A 15,964-nucleotide genomic window follows, 5' to 3' on the forward strand; every position below is an offset into this window, starting at 1 on the left:
ATGCTTTCTTCCTTTCTTTCTTCCTTTTTTTTTTTCTTTGGCCTTTTTGAGACAGGGTCTCCCTGTAGTCCCAGCTGGCCTCGAACTCACTATGTAGACCAGGCTGGGCTTGAACTCACAGAGATCCACCTGCCTCTTGCCTCCCAAGTGCTGGGACTACAGATGTGCGCCACCAGGCCCGGTCCAATGTCTTTTCTTTGGCTAAGATCCCAAGTGCACTGAGCTAAATTATGTGACCTTGACTAAAGGCCTGGCTGGGAAAGGGAATCTTAAAGAAGCAGGAGTATCATGCACAAAGTCTCATTGGCAACTTGAAGGACTTAGAAAAGCCACATGAAAAGGAGAGGCTGACCCCTCCAGCAGTAAAGAGAAATAACTGAAGGAAAGGGCAGAAAGAGCTGGGGTTCTCCTTGCTTTAGAGTTATGAGGACAAGTTTCAGTGTCTGTGAGTATCTAGTCTGTTTTGACTTGAATCACAATGGTGAAGGAAAGAACCTTGGGAAAAGGTAAGGGCATGGTTGACCAGGATGGCTCAGTGTATTCCTGGCCCCATTCCAGGCTGTGCTTATATCCTGGGAGTGCCTAGTCTGGGAATTGATACCAGCCCCCAGGTGGGAGATACTTGCCGACAGGAGGTCTCGAAGGGTACAGACTCATTGGCTACCAGCTTGGTATGGGAGCAGATGGTCTCTGGGTACACAGGTCCGCTGTCCACGTGGGCATGGTAGTGGCCTCCCTCACCATATCGTACAACCTGTAGTGGTTCACTGAGCTCCACAATCTCTGGTGACAGGCGAGTGAGACGCAACACCCTGGTGGGCAGCAGGCATTCAGCATGACAACTTCATTCAAAATAGTCACCTAAAGAAGCTGACCAAGCCCCAAGCCAGGCGTGGTGGTACAACCCTTTAATCCCAGCACCCAGGAGGCAGAGGCAAGTGGATCTCTGTGAGTTCAAGTCCAGCTTAGTCTACATAGCGAGTTCCAGGCCAGCTGGGGCTTCAGGGAGACCCTATCTCAAAAATATCAAAAAAAAAAAGCTAACCAAGGTGGATCCCAGGCCTGTGACAAGTACTACCAAGGCACACCTCCCCTGGAAGGCCCATTTTAGACTGGACTTGTAAGAGTAGGGAGAGCTAAGGATGTAGTTTAGTTGGTATTGTGCTTAACTAGCATCCCCAGCACCACATTGCTAGATATGGTGATGCATGTCTGTAACCCCAGCACTCGGGAGGTGGAAGCACAAGAATCATAAGTTGGCTACATAGCAAATTTGACGCCAGCCTGGGATACATAAAACAACCACCACAAAAACAACAGCAAGGGGTCTGTTGTGATGAGCTCTTTTGTTGTTTGTTTTTTGAGACAGGGTTGCACTGTGTAGCTCTGGCTGGCCTGGATCACTATGTAGACCAGGCTGGCCTCAAACTCACAGAGATCTGCCAGCTTCTGCCCCAGCTCCACCCCACCCCCAGTGCTGGGAGCTGGGATTAAAGGCATGTGCCACCACACTGGCTTTTTTTTTTTTTAATTTTTGTGTGTGTATGCCTGCATAGGTTTATGTGCACTGTGTGTGCAGGTGTCCATGAAGGCCAGAGAGTGTCAGATGCCCTGGGGCTGAAGTTACAGGTGCTTGTGACCTGCCTAACATGGGTTCTGGAAATCCAGGTCCTCTGCAAGAGCAGTAAGTACTCTTAACCACTGAACCCATCTCTCCAACCCCCAAGATGGGCTCTTTAGGCCCCCAAAATGCAAGACATAGACCATTAAGTTAGGGGTATAGGGAAAGTTTGAGACCCTCCTCTCTGGAATAAACTTGTTCACTTAAAACATATTTTTTGTTTCGTTTGTTTTTTAAGACAGATTCTCCCTATAGCCCCATCTGGCCTGGAACTCACCATGTAGACCAGGGTGGACTTAAATTCCTAGTGATCCACCTACCTCTGCCTCCCAAGTGCTGAGATTAAAGGCATGTGCCACCATGCCCAGGTGTTTTTGTTTTTTTAATATTTTATTTATAGCCCCAGCTGTCCTGGAACTCACTATGTAGACCAGGCTGGCATTGAACTCACAAAGATCCACCTGCCTCTGCCTCCCAAGTGCTGGGATGAAAGGTGTGTGCCACCACGCCCAGCTTTATTTATGGCTTTTATCTTATGTGTATGAGTGTATTGCCTGCATGTAGGTAGGTGCAATGCCTTGGAGGCCAGAAGAAGGCTTTGGATCCCCTGGAACTGGAGTTACAGACAGTTGTTAGCTGCCATATGGGTGCTGGGAATCAAACCTAGGTCCTCGCAAGTGCTCTTAACCGCTGAGCCATCTCTCCAACCCCTTGTTTTAAAATATTTTATTATTCTTATTTTATGTGTATGTGCGTATTGCCTGCATGTAGGTTAGTGCACCCATGTCGTGCAATGCCCGCGGAGGACAGAAAAGGCTGTTAGATCCCCTGGAACTGGAGTTATGGACAGTTGTTAGCTGCCATGTGGGTGCTGGGATTCAAACCCAGGTCTTCTGCAAGAACAACTAGTGTTCTTAACCACTGAGCCATCTCTCTAGCCCCCCTTGTTTTATTTTTTTAGACAGGGTCTCATGTAGGCAATGGTTGGCCTTGAGCTCTGTAGCTGAGAATGACTTTCAACTCCTGATACGTCTGCCTCTCTCTCTCAAGTGCTAGGATTGCAGGCATGTTCCAGAATGCCTGACTTTACGCATTGTTGGAGATCAAACTTCACTTTGTACATGCTAGTCAAGCATTCCACCAACTCAGCTACATCCTTACTCTCATAGTTGGGGTTGAAACTGAATTTCACTCTTAAGTCCAGGCTATCTATCTTGGAGCAAAACTTCTGCTTCAACCTTCAGCTTCCTGGACTTACAGTTGTGAGTCACCAGCCTAACTCCTAAAACCTAGCTTGGTCCAAGGGCAAGGGGTTCTGTGGGTAGAAATAAGACTTCATTTCTGTAACAGAAAATAAATTCTTGATTTATTTCTAATGCCAATTGTTTCTCCACAACTAGGGCTAATTTGCCTTAATTGTTTGTTTTTCAGTGAGTCCCATTCCTGGTCTAACAATTGGAACTCAATACCAAATTAGCTAATCAATTCCCTGGTTAAGGAGTTATGTGGAGGCCCTGCCCCAGAGAGGTCAGCCCCAGGTGCTCACCTCTGGCGGATGGCACGCATGACGTGATGAGCACCCTCACCCTGGTAGAGCCATGTGTGGTGGCTGTTCCGTACCAGCTCACTGGATTCTGCCTTATGGTTCCTCATGTACTTGTGGAAGTCTCGAAGGTCCATGTTGGAAAACTCCTGCAGACTCAGCACTCCTGTACAGAGTACATGTCATCATCAGTGCCTGCCAGACCCATGTGCAGAGACCACAGCGGTAGGCAGCACCGCCCTACCTACCCCAAAAGGCAGCAGCAGCCCCTGGCCTCAGGCACTGGGGGGCCATGTACACTTGTCCCCACCTGGACTCTTGGGTCAGATGAACCTGGTTTCTGTCACATCAGGCCCTGAGGGAAGACCCAGAGAAGTTTGTTTTCTGTTTAAGCTTTGATTTGGTCCCAAAAAGGAAGAAGCCCAACCCTGTTAGAGTGCCAGAGCAGGGTCTCCAAAGGAAGCTCCAGCCATATGGCCAGGGCCCTAGGGCAAGGACCACCCCAGGCTCTGCAGCCTCCCCTGTAGAATGTGGTGGCTATGTTCCAAGCTGTAGAGGAGAGAACAGCCAGTGCTGAGTCTGCTCCAGGGTCTTCCACACTGTAGGGTGAAGGCAGGCCAGTCCCCAGAGGTTCCTTCCTATCCTGGGAGGAACCCAATTGGCCAGTACTTCCTGCGACATTACCAGTCCACCTTTGCAAAGAAATCCTGACCACTCCCTGGAATGAGAGCAGACTCCCTTGTTCCTGCAAACTACTAAGCAGGGTGTACCATCAGGGGTTTTAGAAGAGTGACTGGTAGCTTTGCTCTGTCACTCTGGAAACCCAAGGGGAACCCCTCCCATTCCTTGACCCAGATTCCTCCAAGGATGAGGGACATTTAAGGGCTGAAAGTCTGACATTATACTAAGGACATTATGATAGCCCTCTAGCCACAGGCCAAAGCTAAATTATTCACTCTCTGTTCACTGGACTGCCTGATGAAGTCAAAAGGATCTCCAGGAGTTGTCCTGTAGACAACCAAGAACAAAGGGGTCAGGATTTCTGCCTGCTTCCCAGGAGTGAAGGACAAAGCTGGCTCACCTCCTTATCTCTGGCCACTATAGGAGCTGGGCATGGAAGCTGCCTGCAGCGGGGGAAGGGCACAAGCTTTCCAGACTGCACTCCTGCCAGGAGACAGCTGAAGTACAGAACTATGTGGAAGGTATGAGCTCACCATCACCATCAGGGTCTGCCTTGATTGCAGAGTACATCTCCTGAATGTTCTCTGGAGTCATCCACCGTCCATTTCCCAGGCGAGTCTGGGCCAGGACCTAACACATAGGAATGTTCTTCATTGTGGGGTTCCTCCCAGTAGTACAAGCCAACAGAACAGGTATGGAACAAGCCTTGATGTAGTGCTAAGGGGGGGGGGGGGGTCCAATGGTAGGACATGGGTGAGGACACAGGCTAGAGTCCCAGGTCTCTGGACTGAGGTGAAGGTGAACAGAGACGTTCATGACATCTGTGAAGGAAGCCAGAAAGGAGGTGCAGGTGTGTGAGGGCTGTCCCTATTCCCAGGCCTGGGACTGTGGCCATCGGGAGCACTGTTGGCTAGTTGGAGGCAGTGTGGAGAACAGGCCTATGTCACCCTGAGACACTCCATGTGAGAGCAGGGGAAGGTGAAGGTCTGGTTACCAAGAGGGGGAAGGCACCAGGGGGAGACTTGGCTGGGACTTAACTACTAAGACCCCAGCAGGTTCAGTGAGGTGTTCAGTGTGAGAAGCTGAATCCCCCCCACCTCTCCCCATCAGACTTTTCTTAGAAGACCAGATTGGAAAGACTTAAGGGCTGGGGCAGGCGCAGAGTTTCCACTTCATCATCTGTGGATCTGTGGAGTCTTTAGAGATGGCAGCAAGGAATCCAGTCCATAAAAAGTATACCACTCAAAAACTAGTGATAAATGCCACACCCAGGGGGATTCCCCTGCTATCTTCTAGGGTTTCCAGAGCAGCAAGGAGCTCTCCAGAAGAGTTGGGAATGGACCCTGGACCTTGGCATGCCCAAATAGGCCTGGGGTAGTATCTGACTGTAAAGGCCAAGGTTGAGCTGGACAGGTGGTATGGCTACCAGAAAGGGAATTCTAGGCACCCCCTCCCTCCCTGTACCTATTCAGACCCCAGGATCCCAACCTCTCGGAGCTGCAGGAGACCGTCGTGGTTCTGATCCAGCAGCTGGAAGAGGTCCACCTGGCTGATCTGCATGGTGTTCATCGCCTCCTCATATTCCTCAGTGGGAAGGATCTGGCTGCGCTGTAGCCCCTTCATCTGTGCCAGGTGGATGATGAGCCGACATTCCTCATCACTCAGGAAGCCCGGAATTTCTGTCAGGAGAGGGGGTGGGTGAAGCCAAGGACTGAGCTGGGATACTAGGCACCAAGTACCTTCCCCCCTACAAGAGTATTTTCTGTTCCTTGGTGGCCACCAGGTCTGGAGGACTTTCCACATCCATTTACATCTGCTCTGGACTCTATGTAAAGGTTGAGTATTTTGCAAGACTTGGCTAGCATTTGGAATGAGGGGCCTCTTGGCCTGCCTCTTTGATTACAACACATTTTCCAGGGGGCTCCTGGGAGTGAGTTGGAACCTCAGTGTGAAACTGAGATCCAGAGTGTGGATTTGAATGGCAGAGGGTGGACCTCTTTTTTTTTTTCTTTTTTTTTTTTTTTAAAGATGTAAATTAACCCATTCATTGTAAGCTAGGGATTCTTAAATAGTGCCACATCTCCTGGTCTCTGTTTCTTCAGTCTTCTGATGGCAGACGTGACATCATGTCTAAGACGTGACGTCTTGTAAGTCCAGGCTCCACTGGCTACTGTTTTCATGCAGGAACCACTGCTAAATACCCATGGCCCATCTCTTCATCTTAGTTTTGCTACAGAAGGAGAAAGTATATTTGGTGTGCTGGCTAGTTTCAATTTTTTTCACCATTTTGTGGAGAGAGACACCATAGTAGGCCCCATATTTACTGATAGTTCTGACCATCTGGGTGTGTTTATTCATGTTGCTATTACCTAGTTACCTAGCTTTGTTTTTTGCCTACATCTTTGTGTGTGCGTGTGTGTGTGTGTGTGTGTGTGTGTGTGTGTGTGTGTGTGTGGTTTTTTGAGACAGGGTCTCACTATGTAGCCCTGGCTGGCCTGGACTTGATATGTAGAGCAGGTTGGTCTCAAAATCATAGAAATCCACTTACCTTTGTCTCCAGAGTGCTGGGATAATGGTGTGCCCTACCACACCTGGCTCCCCCATTTTATTTTGTTGAGACTGTTTCATGTAGGCTAGGCTGGCCTTGAACTTGCTATGTAGCCTTGAACTCCTACTCCTCCTTGCCTTCACCTCCCAGTGCTGGGATTATAGGTGGGTGTCCTCACATTCAGTTTGATTTCTTCCTGTATAGTTCCTATGTGGTTATATGTTAAAGATTGTAGAGATGGTGGCTGACTCTTGCCTTCAGTTTTCCTTTCAGCATTATTAAGGACATCCAATACATTAGGTCAGTTCAAGAGCCTTGCCCTCTGTTCTGCACAAATAAATGCAAATCATCTGACCAAGGCTGAGTTGCACTGTGCTGAGAGGTGAGTGGGGAGCACTTAGCACCACTCCATGCATCTAAGTCCCAGAGTAAAGACTGGTCAGGCCTGGGACTTGGCCTAGTAGCTAGATGTCCACACTCCAGCCACAGCTGTTAGGTGGTCTGGTAGAACTGGACTGTGAGACTCAAACCTTAGCAACCTCCATCCTCACAAGCCCAGGCGTCTCCAGGACAGAAGCTGGAGTCTTGTCTCCTTGCCTTGCTCCTAGGAAGAGGAGCCAGCAAGAGGATGGCTACACTGCAGCCTGCAGAGTGATCTGCCATTCTCTAGTCACACTTCTAGCATTAGGCAGCCACTGCCCGGAGGACATAAAGCAGCGCTGCAGCAAGAATGTGAGCCATTTTGAACACTGACCACAGGAGATCACACTCTGCCCAAGGCACTAACCTAAGCATTCATCACAATCAACTCTTTAGTTTCAACTTTCATTCTAGAAGCCAGACCCCATTGCTCTCCAATACACAAGGAACCCAAAGCATAGAGACAGCAGTGATTTTCCCAGCGCAGTTCAGGCTGTTGTACCCAGAATCTAGGCTCAAGATCAGAGTGGGTTTCCAACAGTATGTGTTGGTATCCTAGATGTGATGACCCTGAAGAGAGGACAAAACAAAAGCCCCCACCCCTAACCTGCAGAACCCTCAATCCATTAAACCGGGAAAGGGTGTGAGCCAGACACTGCTGGATGGTGGGACAGGCCCAATTGCTAATCAGCAATCACCTTTTGATCGCTTAACACAGAGAACATAAGTAGAAAAGCCAAAAAAAGGAAAAGAAAACACAGGTCTAGATTTCTTCAGTTTATTTGGTACCAGTAATCTGCATATCCAGTGGAGATGCCTGTAGCCGCCTCCCCCTTGTCAATCAAAAGGAAACAGCTAGGCCTAGGGATGCAGCTCAGTTGGAAGAGTCTTTTCCTAGCATGCGTGAAGCCCTGGGTTTGATCTCTAGCACCATATAAAACCAGGCATGGTAGCCCACACCTGTGATCCCAGCACTTAGGAAGTAGAGAAAGATCACAAATTCAAGGTCACCTTTGGCTACATAGCACATTCAAGGCCAGCCTGAGCTACATTACACCCTGTCTCAAACAAAAGAACACAAAACAAGCAAATAAAAGCCAGGTGTGTGGTACAGGCCTTTAATCCTAGCACTTGGGAGGCAGAGACAGGTGGAACTCCATGAGACTGAGGCCAGCCTGGTCTACATAGCAAGTTCCAGATCAGCTGAGGTACAGGAAGACTGTCTCAAAAAGAACAACAATAACAAAAAACAAGCAAATAGCCAAGTCTATATCAGGGTCCTAATCAGGCAGATGAAGACACCTGGGTGTGGGTATAACCTTATAAAGAGCCCTTAATACCTCAAACTGATGGAGAGAGAGCTTTGGTTTCTGGTGACACTGGTGGTTCTGTGGAGAGATGGCACAGCACCTGAGGACCTACACATGCCCATTCCACAACACTGGGTACCCAGAGATGTGCTCTCTGACTTACTGGACCATGGCACAGCAGCCAAAGCCATTCAGTAGCAGGTCAGCTGGCTGTTCCTGCTTGCCTGGAAATGCCACTCCAATGTCTTGGGGTTTTTCTTCTGCTCCCTCTTTGCCCCTGTGTGCCTTGACAGGCAGGGCAAAGGCTCCCAGGTGCAGGAAGTAGGGTAGGAGGGCCTGCTTTGACAGCCCAGATCTTTACCAATCCTCTGAATACCTATCTGCATTGGGTGCTGATGGGGGCAGGGAGGCTTTTTGTTGTTACTGTTCCTGGCAGAGGTACCCCTGGGACAGAGATGACATAGGCAAAGATCACCAGTGCTGAACATGGGTCCTTGGTCTGTAACCACAAACTATCAAAGTCTCTTGAATATCAAGACAGGCCAAGAGGCAGGGCCACTTCAGACTGGAGACCAGGACTTCTTTCCAGTGAGATGTGGAAGCTCTGTCTGCCCAAGGGATGCTTGCAAGAGATGGAGCCCAAAGTTCACAACTCTGATTGTTCCACTCCTGCCTAACCTAGCCTCTGAACAGCATTTCCTCAGCCCCTTCTGAGCAGAAGGACTTTAGGAGAAGAGGGAGGGCTCTGCTTTCTCTGTTTTTTGGTGCTGGTGAAGACCCAGGCTGCAGGGCCCTCCCACAGGGAGCTGGAGGGGGAGGTGCACTGGAAAGCTGGAACAGAGCCTGGGTTAGAGGGAGGAGGGTGGGGAGGGAAGGGGGGAAGGGCTGAGGTATGAGAAGTGGCCCCAGCAGAAAACCAGGCTGCATGGCTGTTGCTAGGTGACCAGAGTGTTGTTGCCCAGCAACCACAGAGCATTCCTTGCCAATGGCAGTGCTAGGAACGTGAGAGTCTCCTGTGGGTCACTCAGTTCCTTATACTGCAGGGTCATCTACCATGTCACAGCCTGTGAGAGACCCTACAGGAAAGCTATGTGCCCACCATGGCCTGCTATGGCTTTACCTGGCCAACCCTCTTGCACTGCAGACACTTTACTGTGGGCTACATTTGATCTCTGTGTCACTGCAGCGGTTAAGGGCTCACACCTGAGCACTCTACTTGAGTCTTGGCAAGAGGTCTCCACTGTGGTTGATGCCATAGCCACACCCCACCCTTTCAAATCACCCCTGAGTCAAGTAAACTAGACTCAGGCGGGAAAGGGGACCCCCCCCTACAAAAGATAGCTGTCTCAAAAGAGTAAAAAGGCAGGGGGTTGGGCAACAGGACCTGTATCCTTACTAACGCACCACCCCCACTCCTTTGCAGCATGCCAGCTGAAGGGACTGTGATTTGCAGGCTCATGTTCTGCACTAATGATTCTGGAGAGCACCCTTTACACATCTTGTGCGCGTGCTGTGTGTGTGTGTGTGATGCAGATGTGTGTTTAGGTCAGAAAAGAAACTCAGGTGTCAGTCAGTGCTTTCCCCTTGTTGGAGACAGGACTCTTTTTCCATTGCTCCCACTGCACACACCTCCAGGCTAACTGCCCCAAAGCTTCCAGGGGTTCTCACATCTCCACCTCCCATCTTGTCACAGGAGTACTGGGATTACAGGCATGTGCACAGCTTTTATGTGGGTTCTCGGGATTTTAACTGAGGTCCCTACACTTGTGTGACAAGCCCTTTTCCCACTGAGTGTCCCTTTATACATCTCTTGTGCATGGCATATGTAAGAGGGGCATCCAGATTCTATGCCCAATTAGAGTTTTAAAAGATACATATTTTTCTGGAGACAATGGCACATACCTTTAATCCCAGGAGGCAGAGGCAGACAGATCTCTGTGAATTCAATGACAGCCTGGTCTACATATTGCATTCCAGGCCAGCCAGGGCCACATAATGAGACTCTATCCCCCACAAAAAAGGATGGAGGCCAGGTGTGATGGCATATGACTTTAATTCTAGCACTTGGGGGGCAAAGGCAGGGGGGATCTCTGTGAAATAGAGCCCAGCCTGGTCTACCTAATGAGTTCCAGGCCAGCTAGGGCTATGGAGAGATCCTGCCTCAAAAAACAGCCAGGTGTGGTGGTGCACGCCTTTAATCCCAGCACTGAGGAGGCAGAGGTAGGCAGATCTCTGTGAGTTCAAGGCCAGCCTGGTCTACACAGTGAATTCCAGGACAGCTAGGGCTATAGGGAGACCCTGTCTCAAAAAGACAAACAAACAAACAAAAAAGACAGAAAGCAGGGTGTGTGCTAGGGAGATGGCTCAGTCAGCAGCAAAGTCCTTCCATGGACCTGAGTTTGGCTTGCCAGCACCCACATGAGAAGCTGGTACACACCTATAATCTCAATGATGGGGAAGTGGAGTCAGGAGGATTCTGGGAGCTCACTGGCCAGTCAGTCTACCTAAATGAGTGACTTACAGGTTTAGTGAGAGACCCTGGCTCAAAAAAATAAAGATGGCTCAGTGGGTAAAGGTACTTTCAGTACAAAGCCTGATTATCTGAGTTCAATCCCTGGGACCCATGGTGGAAGGAGAGAACAGATTCCTGAAAGTTGTCCTCTGATCACCACACCCATGCTCTGGAATTAGAGCCTGAACACACACACACACACACACACACACACACACACACAATAATAGTAAAATTTAAATAAGGGGAGGGTCAGGCATGGTGGTGCATGCTTTTAACAACAGCACTCAGGAGGCAGAGGCAGGCAGATCTCTGTGAGATTGTGGCCAGCCTAGTCTACATAGAGGGTTCCAGACCAGCCAGGGCTACAGAGTGACCCTGTCTTCAAAACAAAACAAAAAGGCAAGGCTGGATGGCTCCATGGTTAAAAACACTGCTCTTGCAAAATGAACGGGTTCAGGTCCCAGCACCCACATAGTGGCTCACAATTGTCTGTAATTCCATTTCCAGGGGATCTGATGCCCTCTTCTGGCCTCTGGGGACACCACACACACTCACACACACACACAGTGTGCATATATACATGCAGGCAAAATACTCATATACATGGAATAAAAAAATCTTTAAAAAAAGCAAAGGGCTAGAGAGATGGTTCAGTGGTTACAAAAACTACGGCTCTTGCAGAGGAGCACCCACATGGTGGCTAAGAACCACCTATAACTCCAGTTCCACAGAATTTGATGCCCTCTTCTGGCTTTTGAGGGCACTGCAGGCATGTGGGTGGTACACATACAGACACTCAGGCTCCACACATATACCTGAAACAAATCTTTTGGGGGGCCTTCTTGAACTCACAGAGATCCACCTGCCTCTGCCTCCTGAGTGCTGGGATTTAACAAATCTTTTTTTTAAAAAAGCAATGAGAGAGAGAGAGAACGAGAGAACGAGAGAGAGAGAGCATAAGGATGAGGTAGTGTGCGGTGAAGGGAGAAGTATAGGATAACAATATCCCCAAAGAGATGACAATGACTCAGGATGGTTCTGTTCTGTTCAGCTCACAGGACAGATGATCCCCAGGGTTCCAGGTGCTCAGGGTAGGCTCTTTTGTTGCTTAGGTCACATTTGCCTAGTGTCTCTAGGAACAAAGATAGGAAGAAATGTTGCCCAAAGAGAGAGACTGGCTGGGCATCGTGGCACAGGCAGAGACAGGAAGCTTCTGAGTTTGAAGTCAATCTGGGCTACACAGCAAGCTCTAGGCCAGTACCTGGGATACATATCAAGATCCTTCTTCAAAATGCCCCAGCACAAGCTGGGCATGGTGGTGCACATCTTTAAGTATTTATTTTATGTGTTTGAATGTTTCCTCTGAATGTATGTAAGTGCACCAATGTCGTGCAATGCCCACAGTGGTCAGAAGAGAGTGTGAGAGATCCCTTGGAACTGGAGTTAAGCACAGGTATCAGTCACCATGTGGGTGCTGGAAACTGAACCCCAGTCTTCTGCAAGAGCAGCCAGTTAATACTGCTCTTAACTGCTTAGCCATCTCTCCAGCCCTAGGCACATACCTTAAATCCCAGCACTTGGAAGGCAGAGGCAGGTGGATCTCTGTGAGTTCAAGACCAGCCTAGTCTATATAGTGAGTTTCAGGCCAGTCGGGACTATCTTGTTAGACCCTGTCTGGAAAAAAAAAAAAAAAAAAAAAAGCCCCAGCTTATAGCTTGAGCCAACCACTCCTTGATCACTGACATCTGGTAAGTCACAGATAAGAGCATCAGAGTACAGAGGGTAGAGCTTATTTACGGTAGGCCCTTTCCCCAAGCTCTGCCTACCTCTTTAGGATGATCATAGACAGCAGACCAATGGATAGGCAAGGATAGAAGACAGACTCCTTCCAGAATCATAGTCTTTCTTTCTTTTCTTTTTGTGTTTTTTTGAGACAGGGTCTCCCTGTAGTCCTAGCTAGCCTGAAAATCACTATGTAGACCAGGCTGGCCTCGATCTCAGAGATCTGCCTGCCTCTGCCTCCTGAGTGCTGAGGTTAAAGGTGTGTACCACCATGCCCAGCAGATGAAGCATTCTTTAGATTCAGTAAACAACACAGCATTCTGGAACTGCCTTGCTTCAGAACACTTTCCTCTATGGCTTCCCTTACTCATGAATGGACTTCTTTATAAAATTTTATTTATTTATTTTATGTATATGAATGTTCTGTTTACCTGTAAGTGTACCACCACATATGTGCAATGCCCGTAGATGCAAGAAGGGAGCTTTGGATCCCCTAGAACTGGAGTTACAGATGATTGTTAGCCAGCATGTGGGTGCTGGGAACCAAACCCAGGTCCTTTGCAAGAGCAGCTGGCTCTTTACTGCTGAGCCATCTCTCCAGCCCCAAGTTTGGGTTTTTAATTATCTTTTTTATAGGACAAGCTACAGATTAGGAGGACTCAACTTCTGTGGCTCACTTTACCCAACATTCACTTGAACTAGACATATACAGGCTGGAGAGATGGCTCAGTGGTTAAGAGCACTGGCTGCTCTTGCAGAGGACCCAGGTTTGATAACCAGCACACGCATGGAGGCTAACAACCATCTGTAACTCCAGTTCCTAGGGATCCAATGCCCTCTTCTGACCTCTGAAGGCATTGCATGACATGGGTACACTTACATACATGCAGGCAATCACTCATGCACATAAAATAAAAAAAGAAATGGCCGCATGTGGTGGCGGACACCTGTAGTCCCAGCACTTGGGAGGCAGAGGCAGGAGGATTTCTGTGAGTTCAAGGCCAGCCTGGTCTACCAGTGAGTTCCAGGACAGCTGGGGCTACAGGGAGACCCTGTCTCAAAAAAGACCAAAAAACGAAAGAAAGAAAGAAAGAAAGAAAGAAAGAAAGAAAGAAAGAAAGAAAGGAAAGAAAACACAACTTTCTGTTCACAGAAGTGCCATAGAAATGGGGTAAGAATGGCTCCCTTGGCCTTCATCACCCTTCCCTAGCAGCCACCAGGCTGGATCTTACATGTCCTACATATTCTTGCACAAATATTTTTCTCAGAGAAAGCCACCCTTGTCACCCTATTAAAAGTTTCATCCCTGGGTGAAAGTCTGTCTTATTTCTCTTTATTCATGCATCTCTTCCTTCTGTAGCACATCCTGTCTAGTTAATTGTTTCTCCAGTTTCCTCTTCATTTGAATATCAGTTTCAGTGTTGTTTCAAGCAAAGCTGTGCTCCCAGTACCTAAAATAGTACCTGATATAGGCTTCAACACCATTCAACAGTAACAGTGTTAAAAACAGCAGTTCATAACCTTTGAGGGCCCTTGGGCAGCATATCTTAGTTCCTCACAAACAGCATACACATGACCTTCTTACAGTTCTTACCCATAATACCCAGCCAAAGCCCTCTGCTGAGGAGAGAGGGCATGTCCTCAGCTTTGGCCTCACCCCAACCCCTTAAAGCTAAGTTTACATTCATTTATTTGTTGAGTGCCAGAATGTGTCAGTGTGAGTGTGGAAGTCAGAAGTCAGCTTGTGGGCATCAGTTCTTTCCATCATGTGAGTCTCAGGGACTGAATTTAGGTTGTTTTGTGTGGGTTTTTTTCGGTCTTTTTGAGACAGGATCTCCCTATAACCCTGGAACTCTATGTAGACCAGGCTGGCTTTGAACTCAGAGAACTACCCGCCTCTGCCTCCCAAATACTGGAATTAGTTGAATTTAGGTTGTTAGGCTTGGTAGGAAGCACCTTTACCTGAACCATCCCCCCAGCCCATAGGCATCTTCTTAAAACTCTCTTCAACTTCCTCCCCCAGAAGCCAAGGACAGCCCTGGGTCTGCTAATACAATCATGGAGGCCAGGTATCCAGGACTGGACTGCACAAAAAATTTAGCCTGTGCAAGGTCCATGGGTGTGATGCCCTCACCTGGTTGACACTGGTAGTCTTTGGAAGATTTTCACAGCTAGTACTATACCTTTTGTGTAAGACTTAAACAAAATAACTATGTGAAACCTATCATGTAATAACTCAGAAAAGAGCAGCTGTGCAATGTGGCTATAAACAGGGCCACCCTGAAAGGCTCTGCCCATGAAGGCCAAAAGACAAGAATCTCAAGAATCTCATGTACTGAGATTTTGACTGATGGCCCAGAGGGGCAGGATGGAGGGCATCATTTTATACTCAACTGGAAAGCCAGACTGTCAACAGATCTGGGGGTCAGCTTTAGCAGTGTGATTTCCACCTGAGGCCCTGAGGTTATCTGGCACCTAGTTATCAGTCTCACGCCATTCCCTCCCCACATTCTTGAAGGTGACAGTGATCAGTGAAATGTTTGGACACTTGTCTCAAGTGCTTTTTTGTCTGTTTTGAAACAGGGTCTCCCTTTGTAGGTCTGGTTGGCCTTGAAGTCACAGAGATCCACCTGCCTCTACCTCCCCTGTGCTGGGATTAAACATGGGACCACCAGGCCCAGTTTATCTCAGGATCTTGTTGCTCAGCCAGCTCTGTTAGGTAAGGAAGCACATCTCTGAAAAAGAATGTGAAAGTCACCTTCTTTTACTTTATTATGAAGAAGGGGGCTCTACTTTGGTACCTCTGAGTGGGTGGAAAAGTACTATTAAGAAGCAGCCATTTTCAAAACAGAAAGCATGAGGGTAGCCCTTCCCAGAAGTGTCCTGCAGACTTACCAAAGAGCAACGGCTTGAGACTGAGGGTTCGGATGAAGTGAGCCCTGTCGGTGACCAGCTGGACCTTACGCTCGTATCCCACCTAAAGAAAAAGTACACAGCGGACTGCTGGGGCGCCAGGCCTCACTGCTCAAGAAAGTCCCGTACTAGGGCGCACGCGGGACTCGCACGGAGTGATGCGTGGGGCAGCCTGGGGTCTCAGAGCTGAGCGCCCGACCGCTCCGGCTCCGCCAGGCAGTGCTTGGAGAGCAGCGCAGCGTGGGGAGAGGATGTCCTCACCTTGATGCCTTCCAGCCGGGTGAGGGGACCCAAGGTTGGCATGGCCCGAGAGCTTTGCGCGTGGTTCTGGGGTCCAGGGTCCGAGCTTTCGTCGCCGTTGCTGTAGTGCACGAAGAGCAGCAGCGCCAGCACGTTGCCCAGGTAAAGATGCACGAACACCATCAGCACCAAGAAGTAGGCGCGGGAACAGATGCCCCGCGGCTTGCACAGAGGCCGCACCGGTGCATCTTCGCCTTCTCCTAGTCGGGTCGCTACCCCGGCCCACTGCGGACTCGAGGCCTCGTCCCCCGCCTCGGCCTCAGGCCGCCGCTCCGTCGCCGCCGCCATGGCGCCCAGGTCGCGCGCGCGCCCAGGGGAGGGGCCGCGGGGG

At 49.2% G+C, this 15,964-nt stretch overlaps 1 protein-coding gene across 2 annotated transcripts in view; it reads right to left on the bottom strand.

Moving 5' to 3' along the window:
• Positions 1-15,964, bottom strand: part of P4htm (prolyl 4-hydroxylase, transmembrane) — a 17,466-nt gene extending 1,502 nt beyond the window's left edge. The window contains exons 1-7 of one of the 2 annotated variants that reach the window (XR_003847063.1): positions 15,595-15,964; positions 15,316-15,397; positions 5,334-5,524; positions 4,379-4,475; positions 3,413-3,519; positions 3,168-3,330; positions 627-812 (exon numbers count right to left, since the gene is read on the bottom strand). Coding sequence is in view for 1 of the 2 variants with exons in the window: in XM_008853221.2 (XP_008851443.1) it covers positions 627-812; positions 3,168-3,330; positions 4,379-4,475; positions 5,334-5,524; positions 15,316-15,397; positions 15,595-15,921 (1,046 nt within the window). In the remaining variant the exon portion in view is untranslated. The remainder of the gene's footprint in view (positions 1-626; positions 813-3,167; positions 3,331-3,412; positions 3,520-4,378; positions 4,476-5,333; positions 5,525-15,315; positions 15,398-15,594) is intronic. The other variant, XM_008853221.2, reaches the window with a different exon arrangement.

This window comes from Nannospalax galili, unplaced genomic scaffold, assembly GCF_000622305.1.
Source record: "Nannospalax galili isolate Female #2095 unplaced genomic scaffold, S.galili_v1.0 scaffold786, whole genome shotgun sequence".
In the NCBI taxonomy this organism is placed as follows: Eukaryota; Metazoa; Chordata; class Mammalia; order Rodentia; family Spalacidae; genus Nannospalax; species Nannospalax galili.